Below are 15,773 nucleotides of genomic sequence, written 5' to 3'. Positions count from 1 at the left end.
CCAGTACCAGCACAAGGGCAACATTTTCATTTTTCCAATCCACATTACGTCTAGCCCCATGACACCTCACATGAAATATGGATGGAACTTATTTCCTTTCACCGAGGCAGCATCCTACAAAGGTATCTGTGTGGTATGGATGTCTGGAACTACAATTTTAAAAGATGGTGTAAAATGTAAAAAAAAAAAAATCGACTGCAAACCTAATATTTAATTCACAATAGAACATAGAAAACATTACAAGTGTTTCTATTCAATGAAAAATAAAGCTGGAAAAGTAAATGGTACGAAAAGGAAACAGCCGGAGGAACATGTGGCACCATAAGAGCACCTTACAGAGGCAGAGTCTCTCAGAAGTAAAGATGAGCAGAGGTTCAGCAATCTGTCTCCATCAGTCTACAAAATTATGGAGCATTTCAGCATAATGTTCCTCAATGTAAAATTCCATCCATCCGCCCATTGTCTAGAACCTGCTTAACCCATTTCAGGGTCATGGGGGGGCTGGAGCCTATCCCAGGTGCAACCTGGACAGGTGCCAGTCCACCACAGGGCCGCACAGATACAAACAACAATGCACTCTTACGCTGTTATAAAACACTGAGTAAAATGTTGGTTTATAAATCAACCTATTGTTTAGTGGTGCAACAGATCATCGTTAATCCGTGATCGGATCAATATCTTCGGTTCGGCACGCACGTGATCCGCGGATTGATTTATGAAAGAAAAAAAAAAGTTGTGCGCATGTTCAGTCCACTCAGCGTGGTCATGGCGAGCGGAGGAACGGAGGAGCTTGAACGCACCGCGTCATTTAAGTTCCCTGTCTGGGGAAAAGAGGTTCGTGGATAAAACCGTGACGGTGTGTCGGTACTGTGACACAAGAAAGTCAAATGACAGAGAGAACACATGAAGTATGGCCACGCATTTGAAGCACCATGACCCCGGAGTGAAAACGAAGCCGCATATCACCGCGGTAATTACGCAGCGCGTTGTTGCGCAATCCGACCGGTTAAAGCGTCACAGACGCTGTGGTGAGTTTATAGCTGCAGACAAGAGGCCAAATTCGGTTAAAGGAAGGAAATATGCCTTTTTATTTGTGCACATTAAGATGATTTTATACATTTTAATTGAATAATTTAAAAGTGTTAATAAACAAAAAGACCAAACTTATGTTTGTCTTCTTTTTTTTTTTGCTGATCCGAAAAATGATCCGAACCGTGAGTTTTTTTATCCCAACTATTGTTGTGTACGCAGCAACTTTTTGGGAATTGGAGTAGTCTTGGGCTTGAAGCCAAACTTGGGAAACGGCCTCTTTGTCATGTAGAAATTGGCTTTATTTTCCACAGCATGTCAGATTTTTCCTAGAGCTGAATACCAATTGTTAGACCTACCTGTTCTGTAAATGGAGCCGATTCATTGCTGCGTCTGAGTGCCAAAGCCGGCTGACAACAAATCCTCCCATGAACATTCATGGCCATGTTTTCTCAGAATGAATCCACAAAACATGGCTCAGGAAAATGGATGTCATGATCAGATCCAGTTACTGGGAGCCGACACAGTATACAAAACGTATCTGGATTATGTCATTCGGAGCTGATGCTCTGACTCCCCTTAAAGCTCTGAGCTCTGCGGGGTATTTTCAGTTAAAATGTTCAAGGCTTCCCAGAGCCTGTCAATACAATTGATGGATGCTTAATCAAGGCTTCTGTTTATTGTTTTCACCATCAAACATTGTTCTTTAAGACTTGTTTACTTGTGAGAAATCAATACGCCTCTTTGCATTTACATTTGCGATAAAGCAGATCTGTTGTGATTGGAAGTAAATTCTTGACATGTTTCTTAGAGTAGTCTGTGGTCAGTTTATACTCCCCGATAATCACTTACAAGCAGCTTCTTTTTGACCCACTGGACCTGCTTAAATTGGACCCTCTTTGACCCCGTTTTTCCAACTCGCCGGTGGAAGATGGTGCTGTAATGTACAAACAAGGGTTGCACTTAAATTGGAAGCCGTCTAATTTGATGCTCCGCCTCAGAGTCATTATCCAGAGCGCCTGTGTCCGTTACATCACCAGGGAATGGGATGTAATGAGTGCAGGAAGACGGCCACCTGTGTGTTTGACTGTCCTGCTGGATTATCCGAAGGCTAGTGACCCGAGGTGGACGCTCAGACTCAGTTGTGAATGCATCAAAGTCTTGTCAGCAACATTTTCCCAGGATTAACTGTCGTTGTTTGGTTCAGTGAATAAAAAAATCACTTTATTTCGAGTGACTCCTCTTCTGACCCTCGTCAAACGTGACCTGCGATGGGACTCTTTATTATCAAGAACCTTGTCTCAATATTTTGCAGAGTCAGTGTATTTCAGTGCTGAAAATAAGAAAAAACCATGACTGGAAATAGCACAGGTAGTGAGAGAGCTGCTTCCTGTGATTTGTGTGAATGGTAATGATCTGTGTCATTCAGCTTCTAACTGGGATCTCACTCTGCAGCTGACTCATATGCTTTTTATAGCCGACTCTGTCATTCCGCTTTACAGCCGGCGTGTGTGTTTATGTGTGCGACAAGACCGTCCTGCTGGGAGAGAAGCGGAGTGTTGATGCTTCACAGCATGTCGAGTTAAAGTTTTTACAAACCCGGGAGCTTAAGCCAATGTGTGCAGTTAAGTTGGCACTTGATTTGTGAGGCAAGGACCAGGAATGCACAGCAGGTGCAAGGTCTAAAATCACAGTTTTATGGCTGTGATTTACCCTGTAAGTCTGTATGTTATAATTTCTGCTAGTGCAGGCAGGTCATATGTATACAAATGCATTGTTTCTTCTTTCTGCATGTTACTCTCATTCATTTCTATCAGAACATGATGGTGCTCACCAGCTTTTAAAATGATGGAAATACAACTTCAGATTAATAAAAACACACGACTGTCTTTTATTTTACAAAAACAGAGACGCAACACAGAAGCAGTGTGTGAAAAACTAAGTCCATCCTCCCTGTTTCTATAAGAGTAAAGAAGGTATGGAGCAGCCAGATGCTGCTGATCAATGCTCTGATTAACTGATCATCAGTCAGTGTGAGCAGCTCTATAAAAGCAGGAGTTCTGTCAGTTTAACCCGATGCCAAGGAGGAAAGACACCAGCAATGATCTCAGAGAAGCAGCTGCTGCTGCCCATCAATCTAGGAAGGGTTATAAGGCCATTTCCAGACTATCTGGAGTCCATCATTCTACAGAGAGAAAGATTATTCACAAGTGGAAAACATTCAGGACAGCTGTCAATCTTCCCAGGAGTGGACGTCCCAGCAAGTTCACCCCAAGGGGAAAAAGCCCAGAGCTACATCTCAGACTCTACAGGCCTCAGTTAGCATGCTAAAGGTTAAAGGTCACCCCAAGGTGAAGAAGCCCAGAGCTACATCTCAGACTCTACAGGCCTCAGTTAGCATGCTAAAGGTTAAAGGTCACCCCAAGGTGAAGAAGCCCAGAGCTACATCTCAGACTCTACAGGCCTCAGTTAGCATGTTAAAGGTCAAAGGTCATGACAGCACAGTTAGAAAAAGACTGAACAAGGATGGCTTGTTTGGAAGGGCTGCAGGAGAAAGCCTCTTCTCTCTAAAAAGAACATGGCAGCACAGCTTAGGTTTGCAAAGCTGCATCTGAACAAAGCTCAAGACTTCTGGAACAATGTCCTTTGGACAGACCAGAGCAAAGTGGAGATGTTTGGTCCTAATGCACAGCAGCACGTTTGGAGGAAACCAAACACAGCATATCAGCACAAACACCTCATACCAGCTGTCAAGCACGGTGGTGGAGGGCTGATGATCTGGGCTGGTTCTGCAGCCACAGGACCTGGGCACCTTGCAGTCATTGAGTCCACCATGAACTCCTCTGGATACCAAAGTATTCTAGAGTCAGATGTGAGGCCATCTGTCCCACAGCTAAAGCTGGGCTGAAACTGGCTCATCAACAGGACAAAGATCCCAAACACAGCAGCAGATCTACAGCAGAATGTGGGAAAAAGAAAAGAATCAAGGTGTTGCAATGGTCCAGTCAGAGTCCAGACCTCAGCCTGACTGAGATGCTGTGGTGGGACCTTAAGAGAGCTGTGCAGAAACCAATGCTGCAAACCTCAATGAGCTGAAGCAGCGCTGGAGAGAAGAGGGCCGAGATTCCTCCAGAACCAGGAGAGAGACTGATAACGTCCCACAGGAAACCATCACTGCAGCTCACTGCTGCTGAAGCTGCTGGATCAGGGGTTCACTTAGTTTAACTCACTGCTGCTGAAGCTGCTGGATCAGGGGTTCACTTAGTTTCTCACTCACTGCTGCTGAAGATGCTGGATCAGGGGTTCACTTAGTTTTACACTCACTGCTGCTGAAGCTGCTGGATCAGGGGTTCACTTAGTTTTACACTCACTGCTGCTGAAGCTGCTGAATCAGGGGTTCACTTAGTTTTACACTCACTGCTGCTGAAGCTGCTGGATCAGGGGTTCACTTAGTTTTACACTCACTGCTGCTGAAGCTGCTGGATCAGGGGTTCACTTAGTTTCTCACTCACTGCTGCTGAAGATGCTGGATCAGGGGTTCACTTAGTTTTACACTCACTGCTGCTGAAGCTGCTGGATCAGGGGTTCACTTAGTTTCTCACTCACTGCTGCTGAAGATGCTGGATCAGGGGTTCACTTAGTTTTACACTCACTGCTGCTGAAGCTGCTGGATCAGGGGTTCACTTAGTTTTACACTCACTGCTGCTGAAGCTGCTGAATCAGGGGTTCACTTAGTTTTACACTCACTGCTGCTGAAGCTGCTGGATCAGGGGTTCACTTAGTTTCACACTCACTGCTGGATCAGGGGTTCACTTAGTTTTACACTCACTGCTGCTGAAGCTGCTGCTGGATCAGGGGTTCACTTAGTTTTATACTCACTGCTGCTGAAGCTGCTGCTGGATCAGGGGTTCACTTAGTTTTACACTCACTGCTGCTGAAGCTGCTGGATCAGGGATTCACTTAGTTTTACACTCACTGCCTCTGTGTTTTGGTTCAGTTTTTGTTTAATAAATGATGACACGGTGTAATATGTCATGTTTTGTTCATCTGAGGTTCATATTTGCTTCACTCTGCGGACCAGAGGACCATGTTGTGATAAGGAGAAACTGAAATACCTGCACGAAATAAAGACTAATTTATTTAACTTCGATGGTGATGATTTCTGTGCTGCTGCTTCTGAATGATTGAGTAAACAGTTCAGTGCTGAATGTCTCTGCAGCCCAGTGGTTCCTCTCATCTGCAGGCGCGCTCTCACACGGTCCTCTCTGTGTGAAATGACATGTGGCAGGGCATGGGAATGGCGAGGGGAAGCCCTGCACCCGGGTGAAGCAGGATGGCGGACGAATTACTTGGCGTGTCAGATTTGCAGGAGCTGTCAGGCTGAGACAGGCGCTGCCCGGGAACCGCTGGATGCTGGTGGAATGCCCAAAGCTGACCTCTTTTCAGCAGAAACTCACAGGGAGGGTGTGCTTTCCACTCTGAGACGGACTGTCCACCCCCTGAAAGCCAAGCTGAGAGAAATTATTTGTAGTATTTAACAAGGATCATCTCGTGACAATTTTTTGCTTTGGTCTTGACACCAGAAACTCTTCTCATGCCTTTTGCACGTTGCACAGCTTTTCTACCTGCTGCTTGTGTTCCCACCAACACACACACACACACACACACACACACACACACACACACACACACACACACACACACACACACACACACACACACACACACACACACTATCTGTTTAGACATGTTAGATGGCTGCATTTTAATTGAGAACATTTTTTACTCTCAGATTGAGCTCATTCAGTCTAACGTTCCCTTCTCTGTAACTGAGGGTTGCTTTCCCCTCATAGCTGATGTTTATTCCTGAAATGAATGTCCGTTTAATTCAGGCTATTTATCAAAGGGCCGTTGTTCAGAGCTGTCTGTGCTGGTTGTGTAGCATCAAGCCCACGAGTCAGAGGAAGATCCACATGCTGAAGATAAGAAGAAGCATTACTTGTTGCTACATCAGGCTTGTTATATAATCTTAATCACTATGGTGAATTTCAGACGCCATTTATCTGCCAAAGCATCAGTGTTTGAATTCTAATTTTCCATCTTACTTTTAAGCTTTCAGACATTTGCTGCTGAGCATATTTTACATCTCTGCTGGTGTAAATGCTTGGTGAAAAGCTGCATGTACAAATGTTGGGGTGGGAGCTGGCATCAGCTGCAGGGAGCCCTGGCCACATTGTTTGATGCAGCCCGAGCTGCATGTCGACGGAGGCTTTCTGAGTGCCAGGTTCCCATTCACACTGATCACACATTAGACTGATCAAATCAGACTCCAGGCCTGCTTCCTGACTAACTCAATTTGCTCTTGTGCACTTCCCTTTTCACGCTGAGCACATGCACGCACACATTTACTCGCACACAGACCCGGATGAGCGTTTAAACGTGTGCACACAAACAGAAAATCGACGGAGAGCGGGGCAGCACCCACTGAGCACTAATGAAAAGCAGAGAAAGCTGTTACCTTGGCAACTGCCGGCACACATCTTCAGGAGGACCCAGATTTCCTGTCTCGCTGCAGTCGTATTGTTTTGGTTCTCCTTTGATAGCCACGGCATCCCTAGACGGATTAGCTCACCGCCACAAGAATTTATGCAAAATCATCTCAAATTAAACAGCAGAAATTTACGCGGACGAGAAGCTGAATTCAACCCCCTCAGACTCAAACAAAATACCACAAACTCTGTGATTTGAGTGATTCCATCTTGGCCTCGAGCCTCTTTTTCTGTCGTGCATTCAGCTGTTGAACTTCTCCACAACAAGAATACCGGATTTATCCAAATTGCTCTTTTAGATGAGCATGTTTGTCATGTCCCTGTTTTATCTCCTGTGAAGCCACAGAGTTTACCTTCCTGCGTCTTTCCCAGAAAACGAGTTAAACTAACAGCACACATACAGTATAAACACAAAGTCATACATGTCTGGAATATATTCGATTGTACAAAACACACTGCTCCCATCATTATCCTCACTAACACCACAATCACATTATTATAATTATCATAATTGCGTGTGCAGTGTTTGTTATCTTTGTTTGTTGGCATCAACAGGAAACATATCAGAGCCCCACATGAGAGGCTTTAACTGGGAGTAATCAACCCAAACATTCAAGCCACCAGAAGCCTACTTAAAAACTGCAATTACTGTTTGGTTCACATTCAAACCATAGATGCTCCGCCGTAGCTGAATAACACGGGGGACAATTAACTGTGTGTGCCAAATGTTTGCCACTGTGACATAACTCTCTGTGGGGGACCAGCCTTTCACATGCTAAAAGCAAGATTAATCAGGAGGAAGAACTTTCAGAGTCTGGGAAATGTCCTCAACTCTGCAGGAGTGTTTGCATCATTTCCAATTCCAAAAGAGTTGGGAGACGCTGTGTGAGACGTGAATAAAAACAGAATGTGATGCTTTTTGAATACGTCCTTCACATTAGAACAGAGAAAAAAACAAAGTTGTGATGGCAGCAACTCTCAAAAGAGTTGGGGGGGGTAATTAGGTTCATTAGCAACATGACTGGGTAAGATCATCGTGTCCCTTCCACACACAGATGCCTCCAGATTCAGGGATGTCCACATCCGGTCCTCGAGGGCCGCCGTCCTGCAGGTTTTAGATGTTTTTCTGCTTCAACACACCGGATTCAGATCAATGCACCATCAGCAGGTTTGAGCAGAACTTCATCGTTTGAAGGGATCCATTTCATCTGAATCACGTGTGTCGAAGCAGGGAAACATCTAAAATCTGCAGGACAGCAGCCCTCGAGGACCAACTTTCTACATCCCTGCTCTGGATCTTTTGATGTTCTGTCGAAGATGGAATATTCAAAGTTTGAAGAACCTTATTCTGAAATTGCTCCAGAATTTGTAGACACATTTTTTGCAGATTGTTGATCTTTATTTCTGAGACTCTGCCTCTCCAAAGTGCTCTTTTTTAATATTCCATCATGTTACTGACATGTTGCTAATTCACCTCAGTTCCTCCGGCTGTTTCTTCTCAGTTCCACGTACTTTTCCAGCTTTTTGTTACCCCTGTTCCAACTTTTTTTAGACGTGTTTGACACAATGTCTCTGGTGGAGGGTGTGGAGGTCCCAAATGTGGGAAGCGGCAGTCTGGAGGTAACAGATGAGTGAACAGAAACCAGAAAACTAAACTTCGAACACAAAATACTAACAAAAATAAAACAACCTGACAAGGGAAAAAAAGAGAGCTTATAGTAGATGAAGGAACAACAGTAACAGCAAGGATCTGACAAGAACTGGGATTAACCCAGAGTACATATACTGAGGGCGAGCTAATGAGGAAGTGGCTGCAGCTGCGGCTGATTGAGTGGATCAGATGTGAAAGTGGAGCAAAACAGGGAAAACTGAGGGGGTAATGACCAGAACAAGAGTCTTAAACACAATACAAGGTAGAAGCAAAATACCAACTGAAAGCACAGAACCGAGAATTAAAATGAAGAGAGGACCAGAAACCCACAGAACAGGAGGATCAAAACACAAAAGTCATGGCTGTTTTTCATTGAAAGTATGACTCATTTTTACCAGTTCATGTTGCCGAGCCATCATTAGCTGAATTAAGATGCTTCAGAGAGCTTTTTTAACACTTTACATTTTGCTGTTACTCATTTAAACTCAGGACAGGAGACTGAATCAAACTGAAGATCCACTGGTTTCCTTAGTTAAACAACTTTTTAATTAAATTGAATCAATTTGGATTTAATTGGATTGAATTGGGCTGAACTGGATAAAAACAATTAGTAAATTGAATTAAAAGGTGTTTAATTGGACTTGAATTGATTGTAAAGTGCCTGAAGATGACTTTTGGCGATTTAATGTGATATAATTTAAAAAGAAATGTCTTTAATGTGTAAAACGCTGCTCATGCTAGCGTTACTTCATTCTCCTGCTTGGTAAATAGCCCGACTGAGGCAAATGGTTTGTTTAGCGTCTGATTCATGGCTGCTGTGCAGCTTTTTCTTGAATTTGTCAGGCAGTGAAATTACTCTCTTCGTGCCTTTCATCACATAATGGCAGCACATTTTCTCCATTATTTACCAGACACAGCTTTTCTTTGCACGTCTTAGCCCTAGAAGGCAGTAAGTGAGCTGCTGTGTTGCCACCCAGGCAACGGAGGCAGGAGTTACGCAGCGACACAAGCAGTCCAAGCTACTGATGTTGATCATCAGTGAGGAAACGTTTGAACTGAAGCTCTGAAGCGTGCTGCGGGTCGGAAGCGCAGCTTCAGATGGTTTCAGACTCGTATCGCTCTCCTAAGAATCACATGATCGATGACAAACGAAGCCTGCCTCCCACAACTGGTTCGTATGCTGATTTTTCACATGGATTTGCTGTTATTTTTGTTTCTTTTCATTCCCAAACGGCGTATCGTCAGTAGTTCAACTGAAATGGATGCAAATGAGACACATAAGCTGAAAATAAACAACAGGGGAGCCATGAACACACCTGCAGCTCCATGTTTTGGGTTGTTTGTTGGTGGTAGAGTATGAGATGGAGCATATTGGACAATAGTTTATTTGTTGCTTTGAACAAGATAAAATGTGAATAAAGGAACAGAACAGTTTCAGTGTCTATTCAAATGTTTAAATTCTGTAGAACAATTAAGACACTTTGACATTTGGAATAAATAAACATATATATATATATATATAACCCTATTTCTCAAAATGTGAATCAAAGCTAATCGGCAGGTGGACCTGCTGAGCATCCAAAGCTTTGAGAAATGTTTCCACCGACCTTGTTTCAACACAACTGGCTGGAAAGCTTCAGACCATTGATAACAGAATCTGCTTACTTGGGTGTAATAAGGCCCTCTTTGCTGTGCACATGACTTTGCTCGGGTTGAAAGCCCAGAATGACATTTCGTGCTGTTTGATGTGTTGACATAAAACAGCTTTTCTTTTGCCTGCATAAACATGCTGTAAATGAAGGATGAATTACACAAAGGTGGAGAAGTTCATCTTCAGAAGTTCAAAGGCTTTTTCATATTTCAGTGTTTTATTTGCTGTTTGTGTTTTAGCATCTTTTTTATATTTATTTGAATCCCTAACTTGAAGGCTTATGAAGAGAGAATTAGTCAATGACTTTAACTCTAAAGCACTGTTAGAACCGCTGGTTTATAGCCGGGTCACATGGCCCCAGATTGGACACCGATGATGCATGTCAGCGCTGATTACCAATAAAAAGCACACAGATAAAGGGTTAAATTTAAGGATGAATCCAGACTGTGGTCTGCCTCTCTTCATTTTGTTTTGCTAAGCTCCCTGAGCCTGAGGCTTTGGCTATCCCATGTCACCATCTGTCTCCTCCAGCAGATATGTATGTGCATTTTATGTAGCCTCCAACCTCACTGTAGACCACAGTCGATTTAATGACTGGAGTTCAATTTGGTCAACCTATTTGGTGCCTTGTGGTTTTGATTTGCAAATTAGCCCGACGGGTTAGCTTTTGCTAATATTTCCTGGGCATTTATTTCAGTGGTGAAAACATTTCTATTTAGTTTATTGTGGGTGGTTTGAATAAGCAGATATTCACTGTATAATGTGTGGAAAACGGACCCAGCAGAGCCAGATAACTTCCACCAGTCTTCAAGAGGATCATGAACCTGCATCTATTCATGCCATCTCCTCTCGTCTCTTCTTCCTCCTCCTCAGATGGCCTATAAGCCCTGGTTATGTGCTCAGTATTTCCCCACCACCCAGCAGTCCTGTCAGAAGAAGGTACCGTGCTACCAGTACTGCCTGGAGGTCCAGCAGAGCTGTCCGTTCATCCTGCCCGACAACGACGACCTGATCCACGGCGGAAGCCCCAGTTTCATCTGCACAGGTTAGTAGGGACTCCTCTGAAAACAGACGGCATGTTTGCACGTGTGGGCGCCTCAGCGGCCTTCTGCTCTCCAGCACGGACCAACCTCTTCGTTTAATTTCTAGTCGTGAATAGCGTTTTATTTCCACACAACGGTGCACGGAATTAATCCATCCCCAATATGTGTGTCCATAATGACTGGATGGCGTTCCAGGGAGGTTTTTCTGGAGGCTTTCTGATGACATCTAGTGGCGTGTTCAGGCACTGCAGCGCTTTTACAAGGACGTTTTTCACAAAGCGCTGATAAAACTCAATTGGGCCTTTCTCTCAATATTCACTGCAATTTATTTAATGGCAAAAAACAAGGACTGAAGCTCAGAGGGACCAGATGCTGGTTATATTCCAAATGACAAGTTATTTGAAAGGGATGAGGCACATAAAACCATCCTGTAGGCGAAATGAAGGCGTTCTTTTTCAGGCTCATTTCATCTTAGTTAGATTCAGTCATTTCAAATGATAGATTTCAAATCGTCTGTGAATTTTTTACGCTGTTGTTACTGAATTCCTAGACTCTTATGATCATTATCTTTACAGTTACCATCATTTGGAGAATGATTTGTCTTTTGAATTGCCGTGTGTTTGCAAATGTCTAATTCTACCTCTACTATTTGTGGGCTGATAAAGTCGTTTTACCAGTAATTTATCCAGAAAAAGCTACAAAAGTACAGTGAGGTTCCAGCGATAGGCAGATGCAGGTGTTCTTAAATCTGCAGGAGGTAAGTTATCATAATTTGGCTGCTGATTTGTTCCCCTCCCTTCGCCGTCAGCACTTTCCTTACAGCTCTCTGAGAAAAATAAGCTGCTTTGACTCGTGCCTGACTGCAACATTTAGCATCAAAAACAGCTGCATTCCTCTTAGTGGTTTTCACACAATCAAAAGGGAAGTTTTTAGAAATGCGGCAAAAAAAAATTAATGAATATAGACACCAGGATTTTCAGTGTCTTCAATGAACAACTTCATTTTAATGAGAAAATGTTAAGAAATCTTGAATTTAATGCGGCGACAGGCTCAAAGAAAGTTGTTATCGAGTCATGTTTATCCTTCTTTTCCATCAGCTTCCTTTGAATCGCACTTTGAAGTGATTTTTGAACCGAGGATTGATGATTTTAAGAGGAATCTGTGTCCATTCTTGCTGAGTCGAAGATGTCTTGTTCTGTGAAAATGATCTGGTTCTTTTACAACACCTCATTTTTAACCTTGGACAGGTTTTAGAAGTCACCCATACAAGCAGTCAGGTAGCACTTCTTCTGTATGTGACACTTTGATGAGCTTAACCAAGGCAATGTGGGGTTCGGTGTCTTGGACCAGTTGGAGGATGCCCACAGTTGTGTGTCCCTGTGTTTCTTATCTCTTTGAGTCTGTTTTCTTGGTTGGTTTGTGTCATATTTTGGTTGTTTTGTATCCTTCTGTGGTTATTTTGTCTCTCAGAGGTCATTTTATGAATGATGCGTGGACAGCTCATGAAACCATTTATGGTTGAGGTGGATTAAGCCAGTTGTGGGGACATATTTGCCGGTTTTCAACTGAACTGTAAAATTTAACAGCTCCTTCTCATCACTGTGCTTTCATGCTGACCCTAAAAAGAATAATAAATGATTCTGTTCTTTAGAGGTGTGAGAAACCTTAGATCAGCCAGTCCTCCATCCGCTGTTCTGTCCCTCTGCTTTGCTGAGTGAGGAATAAGTGAGCGTCTCCCAGAGCACCAAAGCTTTTCCATGCACATCAGAGCTGTGACAGACCTTTTGACATGCTGGCAGTTTAAGTCTTCCAGAGTCACCGATTGAGGCAGTGATGCATCGCCGCCTTTGAAGTCCAGCTGAGGGTCACGGTGCCTGGCCCTCTACATCCTGATTAGTGCCACACACTAAGGTCCAGAACAGTGCTGCGAAAAAGTGTCGATCTGCCCTTCATTTCTTTATATTTTTCTTCCAAGAAGCCAGACTTTCTTGTAATCTTTTAAAGAAGTCTTGATCAACAGTTTTTCAGGTCTTTCAAAGATTTTCTTCTGACATTTTCTGCTTTTTTCTCTAATTTTCAGTCCAGTCCTTCCAACATTTTCAGAGGAAGGTGATTTTTTTTGTTAAGTCACTTAACTCTGACTTTATTTAAGCTTTTTTTTTTATGCGTCTGCACATAACAGACAACTTAGCAAAGAAGCCGTTTTAAATTGGATCTTTAGGCACTTTGTCACAAAGACACATCATTTGTTCCCATTTCTTTAGCTGCATCTATGAAAAACAGCAAAGAAAACACAGTTTGACAGACAGAAAATAGGATTTCTGCAGCAACAAGGTGATTCCCAAAGAGCTATTAGCTGAAAACTTGGCATATCTCAGCATGGTGTGCAGTGTGTCCTTAAAACATTTGAGGAAACTGGACAAGTGGAGGACAAAAGAAGAAGTGTCAGGCCTAAAAAACTATCTACAGCAGATGAACAGGATCTGAAAGTGATGTCCTTAAGAAAGAGGAAAAAATCCAGCTGTGACCTGACAGGACCTGAGAGATGCATCTGGACCTTCAGCTGATCCATCTACTGTTGGCCCAAGCCTCATCAGAAATGGTCTCCATGGAAGGGTGGCTGTCAAGAAGCCGTTCTTAAGGAAGAGAAACAGGGAGAAAAGGCTGAGCTATGCCAAATGACACAAGAAGTGGACTGAAAATCAGTGGCAACAGGTCTTATGGAGGGATGAATCCTCCCCAGAGCCCAGACCTCAACATTATTGAAGCAGTGTGGGATCATCTGACAGAGAACGGAACAAAAGGCAGCCCACATCCAAAGAAGAGCTTTGGGATGTCCTTCAAGAAGCCTGGAGAACTATTCCTGAAGACTCCTTAAAGAAATGACAGAAAGCTGGTCTCAGAGGGTTCAGGCTGAGTTGGAGGATAAAGGATCTCAGACCAGAGATTCAATTTAAAGCTTGTTAGAACTCTGTTTTGACTTATTTACCATAAATACCATTAATGTTTGCACATGTTTCAATAAAGCACTGCACCCATCGCCTGTTTTCCTTGAAATATGTGGCAAAAAGACTTTTACACAGTTCTGTGCTGCTGATTCATCTGTGGATGGGCCAGAATGGGATCAGATCAGAAGTTACGCCGACTTGTTAAAAACAACTGGACTTTAACTCTGGTTTGTCATCATTATTTATTGTGATTTATTTCCATTACAAAACGTTTGTCTGCTATCAGAACATCAAACTACTGCTGACACAGCAAGAAAAGGTCAGCGTTTTCACCCAATGTGATCTCTTTCACAGGGCTTTTGGGAGACGATCCATCAGACAGTGAGGCGCAGTGCTGTGACGTCCGATGGGACTCAAAAATGGACAACCCGACAGGCGGCACGCTAAAAAGAACTGCTACTTCCTGTCAGCCCGAGGGGGCCTCAGTCACTTCCGCCGCCACCCCGAGACTGTGCAGCGGGCGACTGAAGATCTGCCTGCTGGCGCTCGTCCTCCTACACACTGTCATCATCATTTCAGCCTCCCATAATTCCACGTTTGTGGGTGTGGCTGCTATTTTCTCACCAGAGGAGAGTGCTTCAAACGAGGAGTGAACCCTGGGGTGGAATTGATGCTGGAGCTTGTAAAGAGTGATGTCACCAGTCGCTTTTACAGTGTCATGGCTGCCAGGGACACATCTGGCAAGACGTGCCGGAGATGTCACAACAATCCGCTGCCAATGAACCATCAACCACCGGAAGTGGGAGGGTTTTACCTGGAGCTAAGGGTGCTGGCTTTGGACATCAACCAGACCAAGATGTTTTAGACCACCCCCCAAAGGAACTGACCTCTTGCCACTTGAAACCTGCTCATTGTTTCTATCTCATCCAAATGTTTTCTAGCATATTGTCCTTTCTCTCCTTCCTGTCCGACCTTCCCTTCCTCCCCCTCTCCATCCGTTTTCAGTGTGTGTGTGAGAGTGTGTGTGGGTGGCATGTCAGAAAGAAAGCAGGTGCCAGAATGTTTTGACATATCAACTGTGTTCCACTTAGTATTCTCCATCACTTTAGAGGCGTTTTCTTTAGTACCTTGTATATGATGCTGCTCAAGGGCCTGCCATTATCAGCTTATCCAGCACTTGGGTGTGGGTCTCGCTTCTCTGAAAACAAATTGTACGTTAGTCCTCTGTATTCTGATGTTCAGCTTGTACTTTTTCTTTTCTTTCTCAACCCCGTTACTGACGGTACATGCCTAAGCATTTCAGGACCTCAAGTGCTCTAAGACTGGCTTCGTTTCTCTCACTTGTTCAGCCAATCGAGCAAGTCAGGAGCGATGGAAAATGTAGTGACAGTTCGGCTCACGATTTCAGGGTGTTTTCGGGACTCTGCCACAGTGCGGCGTTCCTCCATGGAAAGTGGTGGGTTGTTTTCTGAGGAGATTAGTTTACCTCAAATGATGGTGTTGCAGACATGCAGCCCAGTGGCTTGTCTTAAGGTTGCAGGGACATCCCAGGGACTCTAGAGCTGCATGAAGCCAAAACACCAGGGGCCTCGTTTATCAACCACTGATAATCTGCACAGAATCCAGTTTATCACTTTGGTCTTGTGCTTTAGAAGACCAAAACACTCTCGTTCTACTTCCCCTTCCCCTTCTCTCTTGGACTATAATGCTATGAGAATCTTATTTTAGCTAGCATCCAAATTATTTGCTAAAACAACATAACTTTGACTAAAAGTAATTGAAATGAAGGGGAGGAATGTTGATTTCTAAAATTACAAACACAGCTCAGCTGACACATCAAAGTGCGATGAGATTTCCCCCTAAAACGTGTTATAATTCCCTGCACTTCTGCCTTGATTTCAT

General features: G+C 43.7%; 1 protein-coding gene across 1 annotated transcript in view; it reads left to right on the top strand.

Moving 5' to 3' along the window:
* The window catches only part of LOC140279656 (NALCN channel auxiliary factor 1-like), a 32,988-nt gene extending 17,428 nt beyond the window's left edge, over positions 1-15,560 (top strand). The window contains exons 2-3 of the mRNA XM_072374849.1: positions 10,754-10,925; positions 14,226-15,560. Coding sequence (XP_072230950.1) covers positions 10,754-10,925; positions 14,226-14,524 — 471 coding nt within the window. The 3' untranslated portion in view covers positions 14,525-15,560. The remainder of the gene's footprint in view (positions 1-10,753; positions 10,926-14,225) is intronic.
* Positions 15,561-15,773: the final 213 nt, after the last annotated feature.

Source organism: Leuresthes tenuis, unplaced genomic scaffold, assembly GCF_036924035.1.
Source record: "Leuresthes tenuis unplaced genomic scaffold, fLeuTen1.0.hap1 SCAF_1, whole genome shotgun sequence".
In the NCBI taxonomy this organism is placed as follows: domain Eukaryota; kingdom Metazoa; phylum Chordata; class Actinopteri; order Atheriniformes; family Atherinopsidae; genus Leuresthes; species Leuresthes tenuis.
The sequence above is the reverse complement of the archived record's forward strand: the minus strand, read 5'-3'. Positions and strand labels throughout refer to the sequence as shown.